The sequence below is a fragment of the Culex quinquefasciatus genome, chromosome 2, assembly GCF_015732765.1.
Source record: "Culex quinquefasciatus strain JHB chromosome 2, VPISU_Cqui_1.0_pri_paternal, whole genome shotgun sequence".
In the NCBI taxonomy this organism is placed as follows: domain Eukaryota; kingdom Metazoa; phylum Arthropoda; class Insecta; order Diptera; family Culicidae; genus Culex; species Culex quinquefasciatus.
This window is the reverse complement of record NC_051862.1, coordinates 57,581,583-57,607,742: the sequence shown is the minus strand read 5'-3', so window position 1 is coordinate 57,607,742 and position 26,160 is coordinate 57,581,583. Positions and strand designations below refer to the sequence as shown.

The following is a 26,160-nucleotide window of genomic DNA, read 5'->3' as shown; positions in this document are numbered from 1 at the left end:
CATGATTTTTAAGTCATAAGGGCGCCTCCAGTCAAATTTTCATAATAAAATTTGTATGATTTTTTTAAAGTCGTAGTGGAGCCTCCAATCAATTTTTCATTTCGAGAATTTGCATGATTTTGTTAGGTCGTAGGGGCGCCTTCAATTCAATTTTCATATCGAGAATTTTCATAAAAATGTTTAAGTCATAGGGCGCCTCCAGTCATTTTTTCATAATAAGAAATTGTATGATTTTTTCAAAGTCGTAGGGACGCATTCATTAAATTTTTCATAGCGAAAATTTTCATGATTTTTAAGTCGCCTCCTGTCAAATTTTCAATATTGAGAATTTGTTTAAAAAATTAAGTCGTAGGGGCGGCACCAAATAAATTTTCATAATAAGAATTTGTATGATTTTTTAAGTCATAAGGGCGCCTCAATCCAAGTTGCCATATCGAGCATATGCCTTTAAAGTCGTAGGGGCGTCTTCAGTCATATTTTTACATTGGGAATTTGTATTTTAAAAAATAATTCATAGGGGCGCTTTCAGTCAATTTTTCATATCAAGAATTCGCATGTTTTTTTAATTCTAGGGGCGCCTCCAGTCAAATCTTTAATGTTGAGAATATGTTTAAAAAATTAGGTCGTAGCGGCGCCTCCAGTTAAATTTTCATATTGAGAATTTTCATAAAAATGTTTCATTCATAGTCATAGGTCAAATTTTCAATATAAGAATTGGTATGATTTTTTTAAGTCATAAGAGCGCCTCTAGTCAAATTTTCATTATAAAATTTGTATGTTTTTTTAAGTCGTAGGGGCGCCTCTAGTCAAATTTTTATATGGCATATTCGTACTGAAAAAAATAAGTCTTAGGGGCGCCTCCAATTAAATTTTCATAATTTTCATGAAAAGGTTTTAGTCATAGGGGCGCCTGCAGTCAAATTTTTCATATCGATAATTTGCAAGATTTTTTTAAGTCATAAGGGTGCCTCCAGTCAAATTTTCATAACAAAATTTGTATGATTTTTTAAAGTCGTATGGGCGCCTATATTTAATTTTTCAAATCGAGAATTTGCATGATTTTTTTAAGTCGTAAGGGCGCTTCCAGTCAATTTTTTATATTGCATATTCGTATTGAAAAAAAATAAGTCTTAGGGTCGCCTCCAGTTAAATTTTCATAATTTTCATAAAAATGTTTTAGTCAAAGGGGCGCCTTCAGTCAAATTTTTTACATATCGAGAATTTGCATGATTTTTTTAAGTAATAAGGGCGCCTCCAGTCAAATTTTCATAACAAAATTTGTATGATTTTTTTTAAAGTCGTAGGGGCGCCTACAGTCAAATTTTTATATTGCATATTCGTATTGAAAGAAATTAAGTCTAAGGGGCGCGTTCAGTTAAATTTTCATAAAAATGTGGTAGTCATAGGGGCGCCTCCAGTCAATTTTTTTATATCGAGATTTTTCATGGTTTTTTCAAGTCATAAGGGCGCCTCCAGTCAATTATAATAAAATTAATATGATTTTTTTAAAGTCGTAGGGGCGCCTCCATTCAATATTTCATTTCGAGAATTTGCATGATTTTTTTAAGACGTAGGGGCGCCTCCAGTCATATTTTTATATTGCATATTCGTATTGAAAATAATTAAGTCTAAGGGACGCGTCCAGTTAAACTTTCATAAAAATGTGGTAGTCATAGGGGCGCCTCCAGTCAAATTTTTTATATCGAGAATTTTCATGGTTTTTTCAAGTCATAAGGGCGCCTCCAGTCAATTATAATAAAATTAATATGATTTTTTTTAAGTCGTAGGGGCGCCTCCATTCAATATTTCATTTCGAGAATTTGCATGATTTTTTTAAGACGTAGAGGCGCCTCCAGTCAAATTTTTATTGCATATTCGTACTGAAAAAAATTAAGTCTTAGGGGCGCCTCCAGTTAAATTTTCATAATTTTCATAAAAATGTTTTAGTCATAGGGGCGCCTTCAGTCAAATTTTTTACATATCGAGAATTTGCATGATTTTTTTAAGTAATAAGGGCGCCTCCAGTCAAATTTTCATAACAAAATTTGTATGATTTTTTTTAAAGTCGTAGGGGCGCCTACAGTCAAATTTTTATATTGCATATTCGTATTAAAAGAAATTAAGTCTAAGGGGCGCGTTCAGTTAAATTTTCATAAAAATGTGGTAGTCATAGGGGCGCCTCCAGTCAATTTTTTTATATCGAGAATTTTCATGGTTTTTCAAGTCATAAGGGCGCCTCCAGTCAATTATAATAAAATTAATATGATTTTTTTAAAGTCGTAGGGGCGCCTCCATTCAATATTTCATTTCGAGAATTTGCATGATTTTTTTAAGACGTAGGGGCGCCTCCAGTCATATTTTTATATTGCATATTCGTATTGAAAATAATTAAGTCTAAGGGACGCGTCCAGTTAAACTTTCATAAAAATGTGGTAGTCATAGGGGCGCCTCCAGTCAAATTTTTTATATCGAGAATTTTCATGTTTTTTCAAGTCATAAGGGCGCCTCCAGTCAATTTTTATAAAAAAAGTTAATTTGATTTTTTTTAAGTCGTAGGGGCGCCTCCATTCAATATTTCATTTCGAGAATTTGCATGATTTTTTTAAGACGTAGAGGCGCCTCCAGTCAAATTTTTATTGCATATTCGTACTGAAAAAAATTAAGTCTTAGGGGCGCCTCCAGTTAAATTTTCATAATTTTCATAAAAATGTTTTAGTCATAGGGGCGCCTTCAGTCAATTTTTTTACATTTCGAGAATTTGCATGATTTTTTTAAGTAATAAGGGCGCCTCCATTCAATATTTCATTTCGAGAATTTGCATGATTTTTTTAAGACGTAGGGGCGCCTCCAGTCATATTTTTATATTGCATATTCGTATTGAAAATAATTAAGTCTTAGGGGCGCCTCCAATTAAATTTTCATAATTTTCATGAAAAGGTTTTAGTCATAGGGGCGCCTGCAGTCAAATTTTTCATATCGATAATTTGCAAGATATTTTTAAGTCATAAGGGTGCCTCCAGTCAAATTTTCATAACAAAATTTGTATGATTTTTTAAAGTCGTAAAGGCGCCTATATTTAATTTTTCATATCGAGAATTTGCATGATTTTTTTAAGTCGTAAGGGCGCTTCCAGTCATTTTTTTATATTGCATATTCGTATTGAAAAAAAATAAGTCTTAGGGTCGCCTCCAGTTAAATTTTCATAATTTTCATAAAAATGTTTTAGTCATAGGGGCGCCTTCAGTCAAATTTTTTACATATCGAGAATTTGCATGATTTTTTAAGTAATAAGGGCGCCTCCAGTCAAATTTTCATAACAAAATTTGTATGATTTTTTTTACAGTCTTAGGGGCGCCTACAGTCAAATTTTTATATTGCATATTCGTATTGAAAGAAATTAAGTCTAAGGGGCGCGTTCAGTTAAATTTTCATAAAAATGTGGTAGTCATAGGGGCGCCTCCAGTCAATTTTTTTATATCGAGATTTTTCATGGTTTTTTCAAGTCATAAGGGCGCCTCCAGTCAATTATAATAAAATTAATATGATTTTTTTGCCGGGACCGTGGTGTAGGGGTAAGCGTGGTTGCCTCACACCCAGTCGGCCTGGGTTCGATCCCAGAAGGTCTCGGTGGCAAATTTTGAGACGAGATTTGTCTGATCACGCCTTCCGTCGGATGGGGAAGTAAATGTTGGCCCCGGTCTAACCTAGAGGTGTTAGGTCGTTAGCTCAGTCCAGGTGTAGGAGTCGTCTCCCTGGGTCCTGCCTCGGTGGATTCGCTGGTAGACAGTTGGACTAACAATCCAAAGGTAATCAGTTCGAATCCCGGGGTGGATGGAAGCTAAGGTGTAAAAAGAGATTTGCAATTGCCTCAACAATCAAGCCTTCGGACACCTAGTTTCGAGTAGAAATCTCGCAATCGAGAACGCCAAGGCAAAGCTGTAGAGCGAATAATTTGATTTTTTGATGATTTTTTTAAAGTCGTAGGGGCGCCTCCATTCAATATTTCATTTCGAGAATTTGCATGATTTTTTTAAGACGTAGGGGCGCCTCCAGACATATTTTTATATTGCATATTCGTATTGAAAATAATTAAGTCTAAGGGACGCGTCCAGTTAAACTTTCATAAAAATGTGGTAGTCATATGGGCGCCTCAAGTCAATATTTTTATATCGAGAATTTTCATGTTTTTTCAAGTCATAAGGGCGCCTTCAGTCAATTTTTATAAAAAAGTTAATATGATTTTTTTTAAGTCGTAGGAGCGCCTCCATTCAATATTTCATTTCGAGAATTTGCATGATTTTTTTAAGACGTAGAGGCGCCTCCAGTCAAATTTTTATAATGCATATTCGTATTGAAAAAAAAATAAGTCTTAGGGGCGCCTCCAGTTAAATTATCATAATTTTCATAAAAATGTTTTAGTCATAGGGGCGCCTCCAGTCAAATTTTTCATATCGATTTGAAAAAAAAATCTCTTTGGCATTTTAGCAACATAGCTAAAAAAAAATCGGCCCTTCGGGCCGAGGGGCGCATGGGGTGTAACTAACTTAATTTGCCAGGGGGGGGGGGTTAAACCCCTAAAACCCCCCCCTTGTACACGGCCCTGGCACCAACCACCTAAGGGTGGATTAAGTAACGTTTTTTATTTTGTTGAAACGTTGTCCATGAATTTCCTTAGTAAAAAAAAAGTAATTTTCCATACAATTTTGGGGGCTGGTCATACAAATTCTGTATCTTGGAAGGGATTTTCTGATCGATTTGGTGTTTTCAACAAAGTTGTAAGTTATGGTCCAGACCTTGGTTCCGATCCGATTTTTCTATTGAGCTTTTCATCAAAAGTTAAATTCCCAAAATAGGTGTTTTTTTATTTTCTAAATTTTCTGATATGTTTAAGTGGGTTAAAAATACATCTTCTGAGTCACAATGTGTGATGGTGCATAATCTGGTTTAAGAGATATGATTTTTTGAAAAAAACAGTATTTTTTTTTGAAAATATCGAAGTCTGAAATAATAATCAAAAATATTTTTTGCCTTCCTCACCTCAATAAGGAAAGGCTATAAAATCACTCGAAAATCACTCTTCATTCAACCTCGTGGACCCACCTTCATGTATATCTATCGACTCAGAATCAAATTCTGAACAAATGTCTGTGCGTTTGTATGTCTGTAAGTCCGTGCACCGAAAAATATGCACACGATTATCTCCGAACTGGCTGAAAAAATTTGTACCGTTTTGGTCTAATTCGATTCGTATTGGAGTCCCACAAGACCCTAGTTAAAAGTATGAAGTTTAGAAAAGTACTGCAAAAGTTATGCTTAAAAAACTATTTAGCTAAACTTTGGAAGATTGTAAAAGGGTGGTTTTTGTAAGAAAACCCGTCATGCTATATATTGTTAGAAAGGTATTTGAAAGACCTTTCCAACGCGTTCAAAAGATTGAAGATCTGACAACCCCATCAAATGTTATGAGCACTTAAGTGCTTTTCATACACTTTTTTTTAGGCCGGATCTCAAATATTTTGATGAAAAAATTGTCCGAATCTATCATGCGACCCATCGTTGGATAGGTAATCAAACGACCTTTCCAACAAGCCCAAAAGATTGAAGATTTGACAATCCTATCAAAATTTAAGGGTACTTTAGTGATTAAATGTGGTTTAAGTACACTTTCTTTAGGCCGGATCTTAGATATTTTAATAAAAAATAAGTGTTATTATACACTTTTTTGAAGCTGTTTAGTGTATTCCCTTTATGAATGCGAGGAAGGCACCAATCACCTAACGGTGGATTAAGTAACGTTTTAAAGCAAAATTGAATTTGCAGGGGAGACATTGGGTCTGGGGGGTGAGATTGGGTCATACAAAAATGCTGAAATTTGTATGACCCAGTCTCACCTTCCAGAACCAATGTCACCCCTGATTTCGGTACTGTACAATTTTGTTGATGAAATGTACCATTTTCAAGCTAAAGCTACTTTTAGGTATACATTTTCGATTTTTTAAGGTTTTTCGGATTAAAAAAATATTCTTGAACGAAGAGCACACCCGACAATTCAGTTTTTTTTTTTATTTTTTTCAGCAAAATTATGAGTAGGTACGAATTAAATTCGTACGGAATGCTATGGAATCATACTGGCCGTGGTAGAGAAGTGTTCAAAGTACTTCAAGAAGAACTTTTTATAAAATTTTGAAAAGTTGAAAAAGTTAGTTAACTTTAGTTAAGAAAATGTTGATGAATAGCGTTATTTGGATCTTCTCAATGTGTCATGATTTTCTCAACGAACATGATTTAGAATCAGAAAACGGAATGCATTTTCGGATTTTTTTTTGACAATTTTCCACTAGGAGAAGGTGAAATAAGTTTGCAAATAAAACATATGTGTTTTTGAAACATAACTTTAAAAAACTTCAGATTTATAGGCATTTTCAGTTGAACTTTTAGTTGAAGTTAAAACGTGAAAACTTTTGATTAGTGCTTCGAACTCAGTTTAAAATGCAATATTAATCGATATTTTCATAAACAAAACTAGTTTTAACGAATATCATGCAAAATTATTTCTAGATCAACACTAGATATGTATTTTATTAAAAAGCTTATAAACTTCGAAATATAAACATTGATTTTCCATGAAAATTATATTAGCAACCTACATTTGACATAAAATTAAGTTTGAACAAAATAAATCTGATTTTAACAAGAAATGTTATGACTATTAAAGTCACCCCGGGATTTAAACTAAAAATGTTTAACGTAGCTATTTTTTAAACAATATTGAACAAACATTTTTTCAAAAATGGTGCATGGACCTTGCGTAGCCTACCCCAGTACATGTTTTAAAATAATAATCTTGAGAAAAGCCTTATCAGTTGGTAAATATTCCAAAAATAAATTGTAATCCTATCAATGTCACCCCGGATTACGATACCCTAAAACATTAAAAGAATTAAACTTTCAGTTATAAAAAAATTGATTTTTTCCCTTCCTTCTTTTTATTTTGTAATTTTTCGGTTAAATCCTCTACCTGGGGCACAGTTTATACTGACAGGCTATCGTAACCAATAAAACAACAAATTACAAAGACAACAAATCGAACAGAAAATCCCAAAAAATCCCTTCTCAAGATGACCAGCCCCCAAATTTGTACGGAGACTTGTATGGAAACACTAGTGATGCAAAATGACTTCTTTTGACAAAGGGAATTCTTGGACAAAGTGTCATCCAAATCAAAAAGATATAAAATGTAATTCAGAATCACGAGTTAGATGCATTTAGTCGAATAAATAAAATAATAAAACCTTACAAAAAGTGAATCGCTTTTTTCCATCAGGGGGTCTGTTCGGTAGTTGGATGAAACTAAAAATATTAACCAAAAATTCTTTTTATTCTCTGAAAACTCTTCTCGAACAAATCAACACCACAACCCACGACACAACCCCCATACAGACGGTTCCGGTCGGACTCCCAGCTCCAGAACCTCCCCTCTCCCCGTCCGTCCGCGACTCGCTCGTAAACTGCTGCTCGTAGTCGTAAAAGTCCCGCGGTATAACATTGTCCGTAATATTGGGATCTTCCTGGCCGCCGTCCTCATCCGCATAGTCGCCGTCCGCCCCAAGCTGCGAGGTCGTCTCCGTGATCTCCGGCAGCTCGACTGGAAGAATGGACAAGGAGGTTTCCGGTGAGCAAAAGATTACGGTACAAAAGCCACGACCTACCCTCGCCGCCGGTGGCAAACCGCAGGATGTTGCTGGCGTCACCGGTGCCGTACCGGTTCCGGGCCAGCACGACCACCTCGTACACGCTGGCGGCCTGCAGACCATGCAGGGTGTAACCGATGCTGTGGAGGGGGCCGGCGGAACCGTCCGACGGGATGATCAGTTCGCTCCAGGCTAGGTCCGGGTAGCGACGGGTTGGGGTGATGTCCCCGGATGGGATCTTCCGGAAGCGCAGTTTGTACTCGATGATCGGCGAGAAGCTCTCGACCTGCCAGATGAGGTGATGCGTCGTGGACGAGGACATTCCGGCGGATGGTTTGAAGGCGGCCGGCATGGGCCGTCCGGTGAGTTCTAGGTGTGCGCCCTTGAGACCGATCCGGTTCTCCGCTTTGCACTCGTACCGACCGAGGTCGGCGTCCTTGATGTTTCGGATGAAGAGGGCGTGCCGGCGGACGGAGTGATACTGGGAGTTGCTGACCACGGTGTCGTGTTTGATGAGCCGCTTTTCCGAAGGCAGTGGTAGACCCTTGTGGAACCAGTGGATGGTGGCCGTTGGGCGGGAGGTCACGAAGCACTCCAGGGTGGCACTTTGGCCAACCTTGGTGTGCACGACGGAGACGGGGACGGTCACTTCCGGAGCGACTAAAAGCAAGAAAATACGTCAGTTTAACTATCCTACTAACACTCAAACCAATCCACAATACTAACAGTCAACCACGAGATCAAGCGTCTCCACCGCCGGGTCACCAACCCCGTTCGTGGCCTGGCACTCGATGGGACCGGCAAAGTCCTTGTTCTCCACGAGGATGCTCAACTTGCGGTTGTTTTCAAAGCTGGCGCTGGCGTTTTCATTCTTGTAGTTCCACGTTACGTACGGTTGAGGTACACCGGTGGCGTCACACACGACCTCGACGATCTGGCCGACCTTGACCTCGACGCGACCGACCGGGTACATGGCGATCGTTGGGGGGTCTGGAATGTTGAAATTATTTTGGTAAGTAGGACCTGCTGTTTTTTTTTTCTCGAATTTCTGAAGCATTTAATCGTGATTATTAACATTCCTGTCGCCCTGTCAGGATCTACAAACTGACATGACGGGCGCCGTTGGTGGCCAAAGACTGTTACCTATTCGCAACTGATCTAGTTTTAAGACGTTGTATCAAAGCAAAACAGAGGTCCAACCTTCAATGTCTTTAAGACTATTTAATTTAAAAGATATTTTCAGAAATGGTTATTATTTTCAAAAATAGAAAAAGTGCAAATATTTCGGGTCACGGGGTACTTTATCAAAAAACCTGTGATTGTCAAAAATTTGAATGTATTTGGATTTTTTAAAAATCGTTATTTTTTCAAAAAATTATAGCTTTTCTATGGCTCAAAAGTTGCGGGTTATTACTCCAAAACAAATTACATATTTTTAAATAAAGAGTCTTTGTAAAAAAAGGTAATTAGAAATCAGCAAAAAAGAAAATCCGTGTAACTTTTTTTATCTGAATAGTCCTCATCAATACATCAATAGAAAATTCTTTCAAAAGTTACAGAGTATACAAAATTTACGTACCATTTTGGTATGCACACTAGCACGATATTTATTTTGCTGTCCGGTACCAAATTTAACCTTAATATTTTCATGTACGTACACGCGATAACATGCGCACTAAGATAACTCTATTTGTGAACATTCTATACAGTTAAAAAAAATGTGTAAATTGGAAGGTGTAATTTTAGAAGGTTGAATATTACCTCTTTAATGATGTAATTTTACCACAAATTTAGACTGAAAAAGTGACATTACACCAGAAAAGTGGTAAAACTACACATTTTCAGAGGTAAAATTCCTTTGCTTTGCTGACATAAAAGATGAAATATATTACCTGACATAAAACATAAAAGACATAAAAGATGAAATATTACCATGATTTTTTTTACTGAGTAGAGCAATTCTCTGCCAAAACCGGAAATGGATTTTATTTGTATTTTTTGATTTGGCTCAAACATTGTGGGGGCCTTCCCTATGACCAAATAAACTATTTTGTGTCATTGGTTCACCCATACAAGTCTCCATACAATTTTGGCAGCTGTCCATACAAAAATGGTATGTACATATTCAAATAGCTGTAACTTTTGAGTGAATTTTCTGATCAATTTGGTGTCTTCGGTAAAGTAAAGGAGGACTATTGAGAAAAGAATAGGTACACGGAAAAAAAATTTGCTGATTTTTTTTTAACTTTTTTTTCACAAAAACTCAATTTCCCAAAATACGTAATTTTAGATTTTCGAGATTTTTTGATATGTTTTAGGGGACAAAAACTCGTAACTTTTGAGCCATGGAGAAACATGGTAAAAAAATCTGCCGCCGAAATTTCATGCAAAAACAAATTTGACGTAATTTTTTAATGTAAAATTGAATTTCCAATGAAAAAGATTTTTTGATAAATGGCTCTGTTTTCAAGATATAGCCACCGAATGTTTGATTTTAGCTAAATATTTGCAGTTTTGCTATTTTTAAAAATAGTGACCATAAGTGACCATATCTAAAAATATTTTTTAAAGTTCAGAAAATTTGCTATAAAATTGTCTAAGAGACATTCGTAAAATTTTCCGATCTTTTCGAAAAAAATATTTTGTAAATTTTCAAATCAAGACTAACATTTTAAATGGGCCAAACATTGGATATTACACCCATTTAAAATGCTAGTCTTGATTTAATTTTTTTCAAAATATTTTTTTCGAAAAGATCGGAAAATTTTACGAATGTTTCATGTTTTAACATTGAAAATCGGACCATTAGTTGCTGAGATATCGACATTAGAAAATGGTGGGTTGTTTAGGTGAAACTTAGAAAACTTCAATTTTCGTGTTTCTTTTACTTAAAGTGGCTGTATCTCAGCAACCGGAGGTCCAATCTTCAATGCCTTTTAGACAATTTTATAGCAAATTTTCTGAACTTTTCAAAAAAAATATTTTCAGAAATGGTCACTAAAAAAAACTGCAAATATTTAGCTAAAATCAAACATTCGGTGGCTATATCTTGAAAACAGAGCCCTTTATCAAAAATTCTGTTTAGTACTTTTCGATTGGAAATACAATTTTACATTAAAAAAATACGTCAAATTTGTTTTTGCATGAAATTTCAATTTTTCCAAAAAATCACTATTTTTTTAAAATTTATAACTCACTTTTTTTGACCATGTTTCTCTATGGCTAAAAAGTTGCGGATTTTTGTCCCCTAAAACATATAAAAAAATCTCGAAAATAAAAAAATACGTAATTTAGGAAATTGAGTTTTTGTGAAAAAAAAGTTTATAAAAAAATCCGCAGATTTTTTCCGTATATCTATTTTTTCTAAATAGTCCTCAACAATACCTACTACTTTGCCGAAGACTCCAAATTGATCAGAAAATTCACTCAAAAGTTACAGCTGTTTAAATATGTACGTACCATTTTTGAATGGACAGCTACCAATATTGTATGGAGACTTGTATGGGTGAACCAATGACACAAAATAGCTTATTTGGTCATAGGGAAGCCACCCACAAAGTTTTTGTTTCAAAAAATCGAAATATTGGTCGTAAAAAATTTCCAACTTCATTTTTCAATGTAAAATCGATTCTCAATGTTAAAATATGAAACATTCGTGAAATTATCTGATCTTTTTGAAAAAAATGTTTTCAATTTTTTAGAATCAAGATCAACATTTCAAAAGGGCGTAATATTGAATGTTTGGCCCTTTTGAATAGTTAGTCTTGATCCTAAAAATATGAAAACATTTTGTTCAAAAAGATCAGATAATTTCACGAATGTTTCATATTTCAACATTGAGAATCAGGCCATTAGTTGCTGAGATATAGACATTAGAAAATGGTGGGTTGTTTGGGTGGGACTTTAAAAACATCATTTTTCCGTTTTTAAATCTTTGCTTGGCAATATCTCAGCAACTAAGGGTCATATCAACAAAGTTCAAAAAAGCAAAATATGGAGAACTTTCTCAGCTTTTCAAAAATGGACACTTATTTTGACAAATGAATAACTGCGACTATTTTCAATAAAGTTTCCTAAAAATGGTTATATCTTGAAAACGGTGCACTTTATCTAAATTTCACTAAAGTACTTTTTGATTGCAAATTCATTTTTACTTCGAAAAATGCAGTTGTAAAAGTTTTGCGACCAGTATTTCGATTTTTTGAAAAAAATCTGTATTGATTCAAAAATTCATAACACGGTCAAAGATTTTTTGCCCGTACTGGAAATTTGTGAAATGTTGGTATTTGATGTCCCCTAAAACATATCAGAAAATGAAAAAAAAATTTTTTCCCTGTAATATAAACGAGAAAAACACAAAACAAAACTCATAAACAAAAATTGTCATAAATAATTTTTGAGCGTGCCGTTTTATCGTTGTACATAAACTGACAACAAAAAGATTAAATTAAAAATATCTCAATTACCATTAAAATTGAAAATTATATTAATAATAAAGTATCCTTTTCCTCCTTCACTTACACTGCACCTCGATCGCGTGCTGCTGAATCGCCCTGCCCCCTTCGGTGGTAATCTCGCACGTGTAATCCCCGGTGTCCTCCATCTGCACCGTCGAAACCTCGAGGCTGCCGTTCTTCCACAGCTGGACTCGCGGTGGCACCGGCAGTTCCGGATTGCGCGTATCCACTAGCAGCATATCGTCCCGGGACCACCTCACGTATCGGTACGGAGCTGCCGGAAAGCGAGAGGAAAGAGTACGTTGATTGTGAGAATTTTGCTCTCAACTTCATAAATCTGAATTAGGGGTGTCGGTCTTTTGTCAGATCGTTTGTCGTCTGCAGCAGAGGAACGAGAACCAAAATTTTCTACGATGATTGTTTGTATTGTGTGGCGTTCAATTGCTGTCCCATTCAGCATAACTGTTTTCGTAGATTTTGTACGGAGACGGTGACTTCAGCGCGCACCAATATTTGAGCTTGAGGAGCACATAATTGAGTTAAGAGGAAAGTGCCTTTTCATTTGCGCGCTCTGGGCGCGAGCTCGGCTTTTGGAGATAAATTCTTTGGGGCACTACTCAGTGTCATAAAAAGCAACGACTATGAAAGCAAGCATGAATTGACTATTTGAATGTCGCGCACAAATGAAATCTTGGTTGACACAGAATTGTTCAAATAAATAATAAAAAGTGATTCCGCTCATGTACTGTCGAAGGTTACTGCTGGTAGGAGTGTCATGTTCGAAGAAGCAATTAATTGAAATAAGTACAACTTACCATTGTGATAGCACGGTAGCAAAACGGTTTCATTTTCGTACGTTTTCACCGTCGTTGGCACGCTTTTGAACTGTTGACCAAAAACTCCAAATTTAGCCACGTGCACTAGAAGGGTCAGCGTCGTTAGTGCGCCGCCCATCGAGATCATCATGTTTGAGTGGTGAATTCCCTGTGCAAAATAGATAGATGTATGAATGCCGGAAGAAATGGATTAAAATGTGCTGCTCATATGTGAGTAATTTAATCTAACGTGTCAAGGTCCTCGGACCGTCAACTGAGAAGGGTTTTAGCCTTGGGATTATTTTTAGTTCGAGCGCATCATCATTCAATGTCAATTAACGAGATGGGGAGATTTCATTTGAAATTGTGCTTTGAAGTCATTATCGTTATTTATAATATTTAGTATTGATTTATTATGTAAAATTTGAAAAACATGCAGGGCGCCGAAATCGAAGATTGTACAAAATTTTCATGTCAGTTATAACATCCTCATTAGATATTTAAAAAAGGGACGCCAAAATATAAAGTAGCACTACAAATACTAGATAATTTGGTTAAAAATATAAAAAAAAAATTATTTAGGGCCGCCAATGAATATTTCTACTCAAGTGTTTTTCTAAATTTAAACAGAATTCTAGAAAAGCTTTTAAAAAATAAATACAGCACTAAAGTTTGGACCGTTGAAAAATTAAGTTTAAATCATACCTTCCAGACTAAATAGTTGTCCATCTATATGTTATTTCACTTTAATTTGGCTGTGAATCGCAATCAGCCAAATTGTGCAAAAAAATGGTAATATTTTGAGCTTCTTTGAAAAATGAAATAACGTGAAGTCTTCCATCATTGTCATGATTTTTCCTTCAAAGATATAAATTTTGCGTCGCTTTCTATATTTTGACAAAATTCCTTCAACAAGTTGCTTAGAATAGTGCAGGGTGGCCACTAGATTTCGATTTTCAATTTCCCGGTTTTTTTCCCGGTTTTCTCCCGATACCAGAAGAAATTTTCCGGAATGTTTTTAAACCAAATTTCAATGTTTTTCAGGCTAACGTTATTATTAACATACTTTTTTAATGCATAAATTTGTTTCAAAGTTTGAATTTCTAAAGAATTCCTTTCAAATATCTTGAGAACAAAGAAAGTAAGTTGTAAACGAAGCCGTTTTTATCTGTTTCCAATCCAAACCTCTAATTTCCTTAATGATTGGGATTTTTCATCATCATGCTCTATAGATTTTACAAACTCAAAATAAAAAAAAAGTTTTTATTTTTTAGAATAACATGAATTATTATTAGAAAGCAGAAAAGGGAATTTACAAGAAATTTGCAAAAATACATTGATATCAACATTTATATAAATGCTCATAAATTTTCTTTGAAAAAAGTTTTTGTGAATTCAAGAAGAAAGATTCTTCCTAGAATTATCAATTCCTGTTAATTAATTATTATTTTTTGGCTTATATTATGTGAGTACTTTTTTTTAAGTCTTTTCGCTTCATTAGTCCAAACAAAAATGTATGCACTTTGGCAGCAGTGCAGGAAAAGTGCTATACAAATGTAAAAAAATCAGTACCTTGAGACTTTTTTTTATCGATTTATTATCTTTGGTAAATTCATTTATACATTGATGGGAAAAAAATAAAATTTGGAATTTTTCGAAAATAATTTTTACTGAAAAAAAAGTTCTATAAAACCTAAAACACAAAATGTTAAAAATCGTAAAAAAATTACCTTTCTGCGATTTTTTCAACAACACATAAGGCTGATACAAATTTTATTTGAAGTTTTTGTACCCACCTTGAAAGTTGAAGTTGAAAATATTTTTTTTCAAAAAACATCAAATTTGAGTGCATTCAGCTGAAATCTGTTTAAAGTGCATTCTTTTGCGTTTAGAATCATTTTGAAGCATGTTTGGGTTGACTATAGTCTCTTGAATTTTGGAAAATGGTCGATCTTTAGTATCTTAAAAAGTTTTTTTTTTCTTTGACATTTTTGTTTTCCTTAAATCTTACATTTTTTGAAGATTAATGATTGCCATATAACTGAACTAGTGTAAAATGCATTTTAAAAACTTTTTGTATTCAAATGTTGAGACTATTTCTTTTTTATATTTTTTATTTATTTTTTTGCACGGATGTGAAAATTTTCAATTGATGCTTGATTAAGACTTGAATTTTAAAGCATTTAAAATGTCGTTAAAAATGTGTTTCAATGCTAAATTAAATATTGTTGAAAAAAAATTTTTTTTTACTTGTACTGGATAGGCCAAACAACGTCGTTTCTTTAAATCAGTTTTCTTAGTAAAGCTTCAAAATAAAATGTATTTATTTATTTCTTTTAAACTATCTACTTAAAATGTCAATAAATTCAGAGATATTCCTTTTGTAAACCAAATTTTCATTGACTTTTTCATTTCTACATACATATCCCATATTATTTTTTTTAAATGTAAATTTCTGATGACGGACGAATTGTTTTTGAAACAGAGATTTTTTAAACTGCTCAAAATATACATTCAAAAGATTTTCAAGAACTGTTTTGTTTTTAGATTTAAACATTCTATTTAATAGTACTTTTCAGAAGTTGTAGCTGTTTTCAATAAAGAATAATTCTATTTTATCTCTAAACAAAAAAATGGTTGAGAAAATTCTTAACTGCTTTAATTTTGAACATTTTTGATCCATGCTTTTGTTGCTGAGATACAGGCCACGAAAAATATTTAAAAGAGTGTATTTTGTGTGACTATTTGAAAGAAAAATCTTGATCTTTAAATTAAAAAAAATCCTGATTTGAATTTTATGCAAAACTAATATTTTAGCAAAGAAAGGTCGAATTGAGAATATCCAAATTTTAAAACATAAGCTCCTTGTAGATAAAAGGAAAACGCTAGTGGTTGGTACCAGCAATGGTTGCCGACAGCTATAAAGTCAACTTCGTTCAAACATAAGATATTTTTACAAACATTTCGAATGTTTTGAATACCTATATGGTAGTTGGCACAATTTGTAAATTTGAAATAAATATTCGTAGAAAAAAAAACAACAAACTTTACTTCAAATTCTTAAAATTGCTTAACGAATGCAAATTATAGGTTTATCATTTAAATATTTTTTAATTCACCCGTAACTCACTGCACCCTAAATATGGTTGTTAGTTTGTTGCTTCGAATCAATTTGATATTTTTTGTCTGTTAAATATTTAGTTTGGGACATATGTCCGCCATTACGGGGTTGTCTTCCGGACCACCTGAAACCGCTCGTGGTACTCCCAGGGTAACATGTACATGTAAAAATATTATAGGATACAAAAGAAAAATCATCCATAACCAAGAAGCATTCTATACACAATCTATTACACAAATTCAAACATAGTTTTCGCGAAGTCTTCATTTAGAATAACAGGAATAATATTCTATTTGAGAAAAGAACATATTGAGTACATTAAAGAGGCTTTTGTCAATTTTTATATAAACTAAAAATATTTTCCCGGTTTCTCAGTCGAATTCCCGAGTTTTTCCCGGTTTTCTCCCGGTTGATAAAAATCCCGGTTTTTTCCCGGTTTTTTCCCGAGGTGGCCACCCTGGAATAGTGCCCTACACATGCTGATTTCTTTTGGTAACGATTATCCCATTCCTTGTTAAGTTATGGAAATCGTCATTAATTAATGATTGCCAATTAGGACATCAATGACTGTGCCACAAAAGTATATAAATATGTTTGTTTTAGATCAAAAATTCCTTCAGTTGCTTCAAGAAGGCAACAACCGGCCCATGCTGATTCTTTTTGGTGCTGAAATTCGTAAAATTGAATTTAATACACATTTTTTTATAGTGATGATTAATTTTCTTTGAAAATGGTCAACGGCTTCACCTTAATTTAACATTAAAAAATATAGTTTCCTTTTAAAATTTTGACATTCTCGAGTTTAATAAAATGGCCTTTGAAATATTTTGTGCACGATTTCCCCTTTTACAAGCAACTTCGTGCATTGGAAATAAAATATTTTTCAGAGCACACACACTGTTCTGAACATCAATTTTAGTAGTTGAGCAGTGCTCTACGAAATTGGTATATTTTTATTAATTTTTATGTTTGTATTTTTTTATCCGGCTGAAACTTTTTTGGTGCCTTCGGTATGCCCAAAGAAGCCATTTTGCATCATTAGTTTGTCCATATAATTTTCCATACAAATTTGGCAGCTGTCCATACAAAAACGATGTATGAAAATTCAAAAATCTGTTTCTTTTGAAGGAATTTTTTGATCGATTTGGTGTCTTTGGCAACGTTGTAGGTATGGATAAGGACTACACTGAAAAAAATGATACACGGTACAAAAAAAAATGTTTTTTTTTATTTTAACATTTTGTCACTAAAACTTGATTTGCAAAAAAACATCATCTTTATTTTTTTATTTTTGATATGTTTTAAGGGACATCAAATGCCAACTTTTCAGAAATTTCCAGAATGGGCGAAAAATCATCGATCGAGTTATGAATTTTTGAATCAATACTGATTTTTCCAAAAAATCAAAATATTGGTCGCCATAATTTTTTAACATAATTATTCGATGTAAAATAAAATTTGAAATAAAAAAGTGCTGTAGTGAAATTCTGATAAAGTGCACCGTTTTTTATGTTTCTTTTTTGAAAATAGTCGCAGTTTTTAATTTTTTTAATATAGTGCCCATATTTGCCCACTTTTGAAAAAATATTTTTGGATAGCTGAGAAAATTATCTATATTTTGCTTTTTTGAACTTTGTTGATACGACCCTTAGCTGCTTAGATATTGCCATGTAAAGGTTTAAAAACAGTAAAATTGATGATTTCTAATGCCGATATCTCAGCAAATAATGGACCGAATTACAAAGTTAAAATATGAAACATTCGTGAAATTTTCCGATCTTTTCAAAAACAATATTTAAAAAATAATAATCACGACTAACATTTCAAAAGGGTCATACATTCAATATTACGCCCTTTTGAAATGTTAGTCTTGATTTGAAAGTTCTGAAACTATTGAGCAATTCTCTACAAATCGGTCTTTTTTCTTAAATTTTTATGTTTGTATTTTTAAATCCTGCTGAAACTTTTTTGGTGCCTTCGGTATGCCATTTTGCATCATTAGTTTGTCCATATAATTTTCCATACAAAATTGGCAGCTGTCCGTACAGAAATGATGTATGAAAATTCAAAAATCGAAAAGATCGGAAAATTTCACGAATTTTTCATACTTTAACATTGAAAATCGGACCATTAGTTGCTGAGATATCGACGTTAGAAAATGGTGGGTTGTTTGGGTGAGACTTGGAAAACATTAATGTTCATGTTTTTAATCACTTGCATGGCAATATCTCAGCAACATAGGGTCGTATCAACAAAGTTCTCAAAAGCAAAATATAGAGAATTTTCTCAGCTTTTCAGAAATATTGTTTTCCAAAAGTGGGCCAACATGTGCACTAAATAAAAAAAATGTAAAACTGCGACTATTTTCAAAAAAGTTTCCTAAAAATTGCTTTAACTTGAAAACGGTGCACTTTATCAAAATTTCACTGAAGTACTTTTTGATTGCAAATTTGATTTTACATCGAAAAATAAAGTTGAAATTTTTTTGCGACCGATTAAATTTCGATTTTTTTGAAAAAGTCAGTATTGATTAGAAAAAATCATAACTCGGTCAATGATTTTTTGCACAACCTGAAAATTTCTGAATAGTTGGCATTTTATGTCCCCTAGAACATATAAAAAAAAATAAAAAAAGTGTTTTTTGCACATCAAGTTTTAGTGACAAAAAGTTAAATAAAAAATCACCAAATTTTTTGTGCAGTGTATCATTTTTTTCCAGTGTAGTCCGTATCCATACCTACTACTTTGCCGAAGACACCTGTTCCGGATCGAGGCCTTCAAGTTGTGGACTGTATTGCGGGGGAGTTCTTCTGCTCGTCCAGAGCGCACTTCTCAAGAGGTCAACGACCTCGCACCAAACTTTCTTCACCCGTAGGCCGAATAAAAACACAAGTTGTTGTGCGGAACAACTTTATTGCGCGACAAACGAACGGTACAAAGTACGCGGAGTTCTACTGAACTGAGCCGGTCGAGTATCGGCAAGCAACTTAACTTTATTTCCAAAAGATAAACAAACCGACCCGTCGGGCACTCCCGTACGGTCCCTCTTTCTCTCTCTCACTCAATCTCTTCTCTCACGGTTCATCTTCAATGTGATCTAAAATGTTAGGGTAAAGGGCGCAAATTACGAACAATCTCCGTTTCCAAACATGCCGCCCGCCTTGAAACCTGTGGTTTCAACCGTTTCAAAAAACCTTCTACCTTCTTCTTCCACTAATACTAATTACATATCTAATATTCTTAGGGCTAACTTCACAACACTTCAATAATTCAATCGATCTTCAACTTCTGTTGTAAACAAAACTGCTGCCATCGTGGGGGTGAAAATCGTAGACGACGCAACAAAACTTCTGTTGCTGTGGGTTTCATCGTGGACGCATTTTCGGCTGGCTGAACTGCATTCTGCTCCCTCCAGGAACTCATCTGCTGCCTTCGGTACTGCCTTGGTGCAGCCTTCGCGTGCTGGTCGCCGCCGAGTAGCGGTCGTGGTGGTGTGGTTGCTGCTGTTGCAGCCTCGACTTCGATCGTCAGCGTTCGCCAGACCGGTGGCCGTGTGCCACGATCGCGAACCGTGCTGGACTTCTGGGGCAGCCTCGCGCTGCGCTTCTTCGGTGTGGGTGGGGGGGGGGTGATGCTCCAGCGGAACATGCTCTTCTTCGGGTGGGACAAACGTCGACCACAGAGTGCACACGGGGTGCAGTTGCATCGGTTGATGCTTTCTTCTTCTTCTTGGTGTACGTCATCTTGATGATGTTGTTGTTCGTTGCAGGTTTCCTCGGGAGAGATGCGTTGTAGTATACAGTGGAGAATTTTTGTAAAACCGGAACAACTTACCCAGCCAGGTAACGTTGACGCTGGGCCCGTAGGCCATAAAGATGTTACGCTGGGGGTGTGTCGTTCGCCGGTGTGCTGTTTGCCGGTGCGGTGATCGCCGGTGTGCTAGTCGCCGCTGTGCTGTTGTTGTGGACGAAAATGATCTTCGTGCAGGTGGACTTCGGACGTTGGTGTAGGTGGTTGAGTTGGTGGTGTGCCTCGAACAAAACTTGATGTAGTAGGTGTATGTAGCGTGCGTAAACTGGAACAACTTACCCCACCAGGTGAATTCTGGCGCTCGATCCGCAGATCATGGGTGAATTCCTGGGGGCGTTGTTCTTCTTCGCTGGTTAGGGATGACTTCAAACTTCGTACTGCGTGGTGACTTCAAACTTCGTGGTCGGGATGTCGATCGGCGTGTGAGCTGGCCAAGCCCACTGTCGAACGAGCAGCCGAGACCGACTGGCAGGAACCTAGGCTTCCTCCAGTGAGATGTGGGTGGGTGTGCTACCGATGATAGGGGTGATTAACGACTTTTTGACAAACATGCAATCCCTTAACCAGGTGAGCGCCTTGTGCGCTGAGCTCGGGCAGACAGGTGTCTACCGAGTAGAGGAACTGGACAGCGTCCAGCGCGATTCCTTCAACGGCAACTTAACATGCACACATACAGGGTACAAACACCAACTTCAACTTAAAGAAAATGGGTGACGCAGCAACGTCGGGGCGCACTCAGCGAGTGCTTAGTATAAGGTTTGAGCTTAATCTTGATTGTTTCGAATGAGCAGCGAACAGACGATCGAGATTGCTCGATTGAAGAGTCCGTTTGCCGTGCGAGATGTTCGACAGACGAACACAAACTCGCATGACGCCGTCCACCAGTTGTGTGTTGGGGCGCGTAACCTTCTCCGACGCCTTGACCATCTGCCAGGTGACATCTTCAACTGTGGAATGTTGACCTTCTTCTTCTTGCGCTTTGGGTTCTCGAGCGGAGCCACCTTGGCCTCGACCATGAGCTGTCGAATCGTGACGGAACCGTCAAGCGCAGTGCAGCGCAGGTAGAGACTCGCACCGTTCTCGACGCAATCGTTGCTGAACCCAATCCAGCGCGGCACCTTTCTCGTCGCGACCGCCTTCAAACTCATCCTAACTCTCCACAGCTGCTGCAACGATTCGTCCGACGGTTGATCCCGATCGCTCTTGACTCTCCACAGCTGTTGACAAAAGGCACAAGCGTGTACGACGCTGTTCAGCGTGTTGAGCGTGCTGCGCTCGTCCTTCAGGTGCTTCGAGAGCTGCTTGAGCAGCTCTGGGCAGTGGGAGATCCACTTCTTCACCTTGACACCAGCTGAATCGGTGAACTGCCGAACTTTCTTTGCGTGCCGCACGTTCAGCGTGTCTGCTCCTTCCGTCTTCTTGAACAGTTCCTCGCGGGTGGACTCCTCCACAGAGTGGGCGCTGTTGACGTGACTCGACTCAATATGGCAGCATTCATTCAGATCAACTGCTGAGCTGAAGTAGGTTGCCGTGCATGGGACGCTGGGTGACGACACTGGAACTTTCCCCGAGACTATCCACCCAAGCACAGTCTCCTGCAGCGTCGGACCGTCCTCGACGATCTTACGACGACCAGTCGCCAGCAATTCGAAAAAGAACTCAGCACCGATGATCATGTCAATGGAACCAGGCTTCCCAAAGTGCGGATCAGCGAGAATAATGTCACAGGGGAGCATCATCTGGCTGACGTCAACCGGTGTGGCGGGCAGATTTTTGGCAATCTTTTCCAGTACGTGAAACTGCATTTCCTTCGAGAACATCGAGATCGTAGCCAGCCGTGGCTGGATCTTCGCGCATACGGCCTCCAGCGACAACGCTGAGCCGTTTCCGATGCCCTGTACCCTCAGTACATCTGGTGATGTCCGGAACTTCAGCTTCTTCGAAAAGTTGCTAGACATGTAGCAGAACTCGGAACACGAATCTAACAGTGTCCGAGCGAACGAGAAGTTCCCGAACTGATCTTCAACGCGAACAACAGCCGTGGACATGAGGACTCGGCGAGAAAGTGTGGGTGCATTTTGTGCGGGGAGGGATGCCGCATTGAGGGTGGTGGTATTACGAAAGTCTGTGGGTGGTGGTGGGTGAGTGTTTCGAGAAGTGGATTGGATCACGGAGTAGAAACTTGTGGTTGGTTGGGTGGAAATGTTCTGTGTCTGGTCTTGCTGTCTCGTGGGTTGTTGTTGTTGTCCAGCTTCGTGGGATACTCCTTGCGTATTAGGAACGGAGGATCTTTCTTGTCGAGCGCCAGCAGGGGCCGGCGTGTCGTAGTGCAGCAACGTGTGATGTCTTCCGCCGCAGCGGGAACAGGAACCACGAGAACATCCGTCAGCGTAGTGACCAGCAGTCAAGCAGTTTCGGCACAGTCGCCGTCGATTAACTTCTTCCACTCGTTGGGACACATACATGTTCCTCAGCTTGCTGCAATTGAACGGCATGTGAAATGCCTCTTCACAAAACAGGCAGCGTCGTAGTGACTGCGAGGACGTGTGAGTGGTCGAGACTCTCGAGCGGTTTTGTCGTCCGTCTCCTTCGCTGGGCCGGTTGGCCTTGATCGATTGCAGCACCGTACACTGGCCACGCAGAAACTCGATCAGAACATCGTACTTCGGCACAGCTTTCGAGTTGTGGTGCGATTCCCACAGTCGCAGCGTGGCATGATCCAAACGCGCGCAGAGCATGTGGACCAGGATTGTTGACCAGGCTTCCGTTCCTTCACCGAGCTTCTTCAGCATCTGTAGGTTCGTCTCGAACTCGCTGATCAAGTGAGACAGACCGTCACAGCTCTCCTTCCGCAGCGGCTCGATGTCGAAGAGCGCGTCCAGGTACGCCTTCACGATGAGCTTGTGGTTGTCGTACTTCTTCTCCAGTGCTTTCCAAGCAACGTCGTAGCCTTCTGCGGAGAAATCAACCGACAGGATCTCCAGCTGTGCCTCACCTTGCAGAGCGGACCTCAAGTAGGTGTACTTGTCGATGTCCGGCAGCTGCATGTTGGAGTGGATGAGGCTCTTGTAGGTGTCGCGAAACGGGATCCAGTCCTTCAGCGCGCCGCTGAAGTTGGGTAGCTTGATGTCCGGCAACTTAATGCGAGAGGTCGAACGATCGAAGCAGGATTCGTTGAGGTCAGCGGCAGGAGTGGGCTCAACCTTGACCGGGCGCAGCGCGACCAGCTTCGCCTTTACCACGAAGTACCTCTCCTCGACGTCACGAAGAGCCTTGTTGTACTCCATCTCACGCTGAACCACCAGATCAGCCAACCGATTCTTCCGAGCCTCCTTTGACTCCCCAACAATTTCGTCCTCATCCTCGTCGTCGATCATGGCTTCGATCTTGCGGCGCACCTTGTAGAACTTCCGCATGGCCTCCTCCAAGGTGTCCAGCCGAATCGAGATCTGGTTCTCGTGCTCAGCCTTTTTGTACGCATCAACAAATGCTCCTACACCGTTGATCGAAAGGATTAACTGCCGCTCCTGCTTCTGCAAGTCCTTCAACTCGTCCATCTTTTACCGCCTTCACTCACCGTTGACCGCCAAAATCTGGAACACTGCAACCGCGAACACCGAAACGATCGACTCCACGTTCTACGCGACCCGATTGACAGTGGGAGAGACAGCCAAGGTGGAGTACCAGCAGTGGAAAGACCGACAGAGAACAGACCAATTCAGGGCTTGCGCAGGAAACAACCCAAACCACAACCCCAGAAATAAACGCTCTTGCGTAAAAAAATAATCCAACTTCTTTATTTAAAAATCGCTCGAAAAATACCCTCACTCACTCAACCCAAAATGGCACACACCTCACAAACGCACACACACACACACCTCATGCACCACATGCAACCCAAACACTTCCTGGTACGCTGCAGATCCTCCAGGAACCTCCGGTGACAGCGTCCAGCACACGCAAACACTCTCCTTCACAGCAGTCGCAGCTTCCGTCCGCCAGCCGCCGTAGATCAGCTCCCAGCAACGCCGCAGACCAGGAACGCTTCAGCTGCTTCTTCCCGTCAGCACCACCTCGCAGAGCAGCAAAAAAAGTGCAGCACAAAGCCGCAATAAACTGCGCGATGGCGCCAACTACCGCGAACTCGCACTGTCCAAATCGCGATGGCCACTATTCCGCGAACTGGCCACTTTTCACGCGCGCACAACACTCAAGTCCTTCCACTTCGGGCCGGCCACTTCGATCCGGTTCGAAGGACCAATGTTCCGGATCGAGGCCTTCAAGTTGTGGACTGTATTGCGGGGGAGTTCTTCTGCTCGTCCAGAGCGCACTTCTCAAGAGGTCAACGACCTCGCACCAAACTTTCTTCACCCGTAGGCCGAATAAAAACACAAGTTGTTGTGCGGAACAACTTTATTGCGCGACAAACGAACGGTACAAAGTACGCGGAGTTCTACTGAACTGAGCCGGTCGAGTATCGGCAAGCAACTTAACTTTATTTCCAAAAGATAAACAAACCGACCCGTCGGGCACTCCCGTACGGTCCCTCTTTCTCTCTCTCACTCAATCTCTTCTCTCACGGTTCATCTTCAATGTGATCTAAAATGTTAGGGTAAAGGGCGCAAATTACGAACAATCTCCGTTTCCAAACAACACCAAATCGATCAAAAAATTCCTTCAAAAGAAACAGATTTTTGAATTTTCATACATCATTTTTGTATGGAAAATTATATGGACAAACTAATGATACAAAATGGTTTCTTTGGGCATACCGAAGGCACAAAAAAGTTTCAGCCGGATTAAAAATTACAAAAATTAAAATTCTAAAAAAATGATCGATTTCGTAGAGAATTGCTCTGCATACTTATTGTTGCATAAAATATAAACTTCCAACCCTAAAACTTTCTAAAATTTTAAGAGTTTTTCTTTCCAATGCTTTTTTTAAGATCAAAAATTGGTTGAAAAATGGATTTTTGGCGGAGCCCGTCTAAATGCGGGGTTGGGTTGTAGAGGGTTAAAATCTACATCGACTTACATCTTTTCGTTTCGCTTTTTCCGTATCTCAAAATTAAATAGGGAATAATGTTCTGCTTAGGTGAGATCGTTGTTACATTCAATTTTGCTCTCTCTTTTCTAAATTGACTTACCTGTTTTATCATTTTAAGTGTAATTTAAATTTTACTGTTTAAAAAATGTCTTCTAATAAGTTTACGAATTACATCGCACTTTTTTTTCATTCGACAAACAAATTTCAATTGTAGAGTCAACAGTTTGCTTTCCAAAATCCAGAATTAAAATGATCACTGTTCTGCCTGCTGATACTCTTTGTCGTCACATTACTGTCACCCGGCGCAGGAAACCGATCGCCGTAATTAATCACCATCCAACAAATAATTCCACTTCCACAATTATTTCGGTACGGGGACTCTGGTTGACTGTTCTTTTTTTCCCTCCACACTTCAACCCATCAACACTTTGGCCGTCGATCTCTTTTCTGACTTTTTGACGAGAAAAAAAAAAACTCTGAAAATATACGGGTTCACTTCACCAGCAGAAATGCAACAGCCAGAACCAGCACAAAATCACGCAACCGTTTAATCCCTCTTTTTGTTGTAATATGTTTGTCAACGGCGGCTTTTACTTAAATTGTGTCACTTTTTTTTCCTTCTTTTTCAACACTTTTTTACATTGCGTTCTGGGTCACGGTAGAATTGACACGTTTTAAACCGTTTCTTCTTCCTTTTTCTTTTGTCGGAATCAGTTCCGAACGGGAATTAGCCCTTATAAGCTGCCCTTAGTTGGCACTAAATCTGCCTTCTTGTGCCAAAGTGTGTCCTTAATCAGTTTAGAAAACGAGTCTCCCTCCCTCCCTTACTATAAAGAATTAGAAGAGGCGGGTGTTGTCGCGCCGATCGCCAGATGGATACTGACTGCCGGTGGTCCCGGTCTGGAAGCTTTCATTCATCTGCGCGCGTATACTCTTTCCACAATAACTTTCGAGAGGCGACTCCGCAGTGAGAATGACCACGTTGTGTTCCGTTTTCGACATTTGAAACTCTCATCGACAGCGACGCGTTACAATACGCAGTTTTAGTGCATCTCGAATGAATACAGAAGAAGGAAATGGACGTGAAAGGGCTTTTGTTTGATTTGAGAATGCTTTTTTTAGTATGTCGAAATCAGAAAAAACAGTTATTTGGTGGTTTGAATTGAATAAGAACCAGTGAGCGGTGTGTAAAATTTTGTGTAGTAGATCCCATCCATCC

At 38.2% G+C, this 26,160-nt stretch overlaps 1 protein-coding gene across 2 annotated transcripts; it reads right to left on the bottom strand.

The window, feature by feature from the left end:
• Positions 1-7,359: 7,359 nt before the first annotated feature.
• On the bottom strand, positions 7,360-25,852 carry LOC6050180 (neurotrimin). Of its 2 annotated transcripts, XM_038254194.1 has the most exons (7): positions 25,770-25,852; positions 25,042-25,392; positions 12,964-13,132; positions 12,213-12,422; positions 8,418-8,681; positions 7,710-8,351; positions 7,360-7,645 (listed from the first exon to the last, which is right to left on the bottom strand). In XM_038254194.1, the coding sequence occupies exons 2-7, from the start codon at positions 25,051-25,053 to the stop codon at positions 7,377-7,379; spliced, it is 1,566 nt and encodes a 521-aa protein (XP_038110122.1). In that variant the 5' UTR covers positions 25,054-25,392; positions 25,770-25,852; the 3' UTR covers positions 7,360-7,376. The 2 variants fall into 2 exon arrangements, with proteins under 2 accessions (XP_038110122.1, XP_038110120.1); XM_038254192.1 differs by having other exon boundaries at positions 25,042-25,850.
• Between the last annotated feature and the right edge of the window lie 308 nt (positions 25,853-26,160).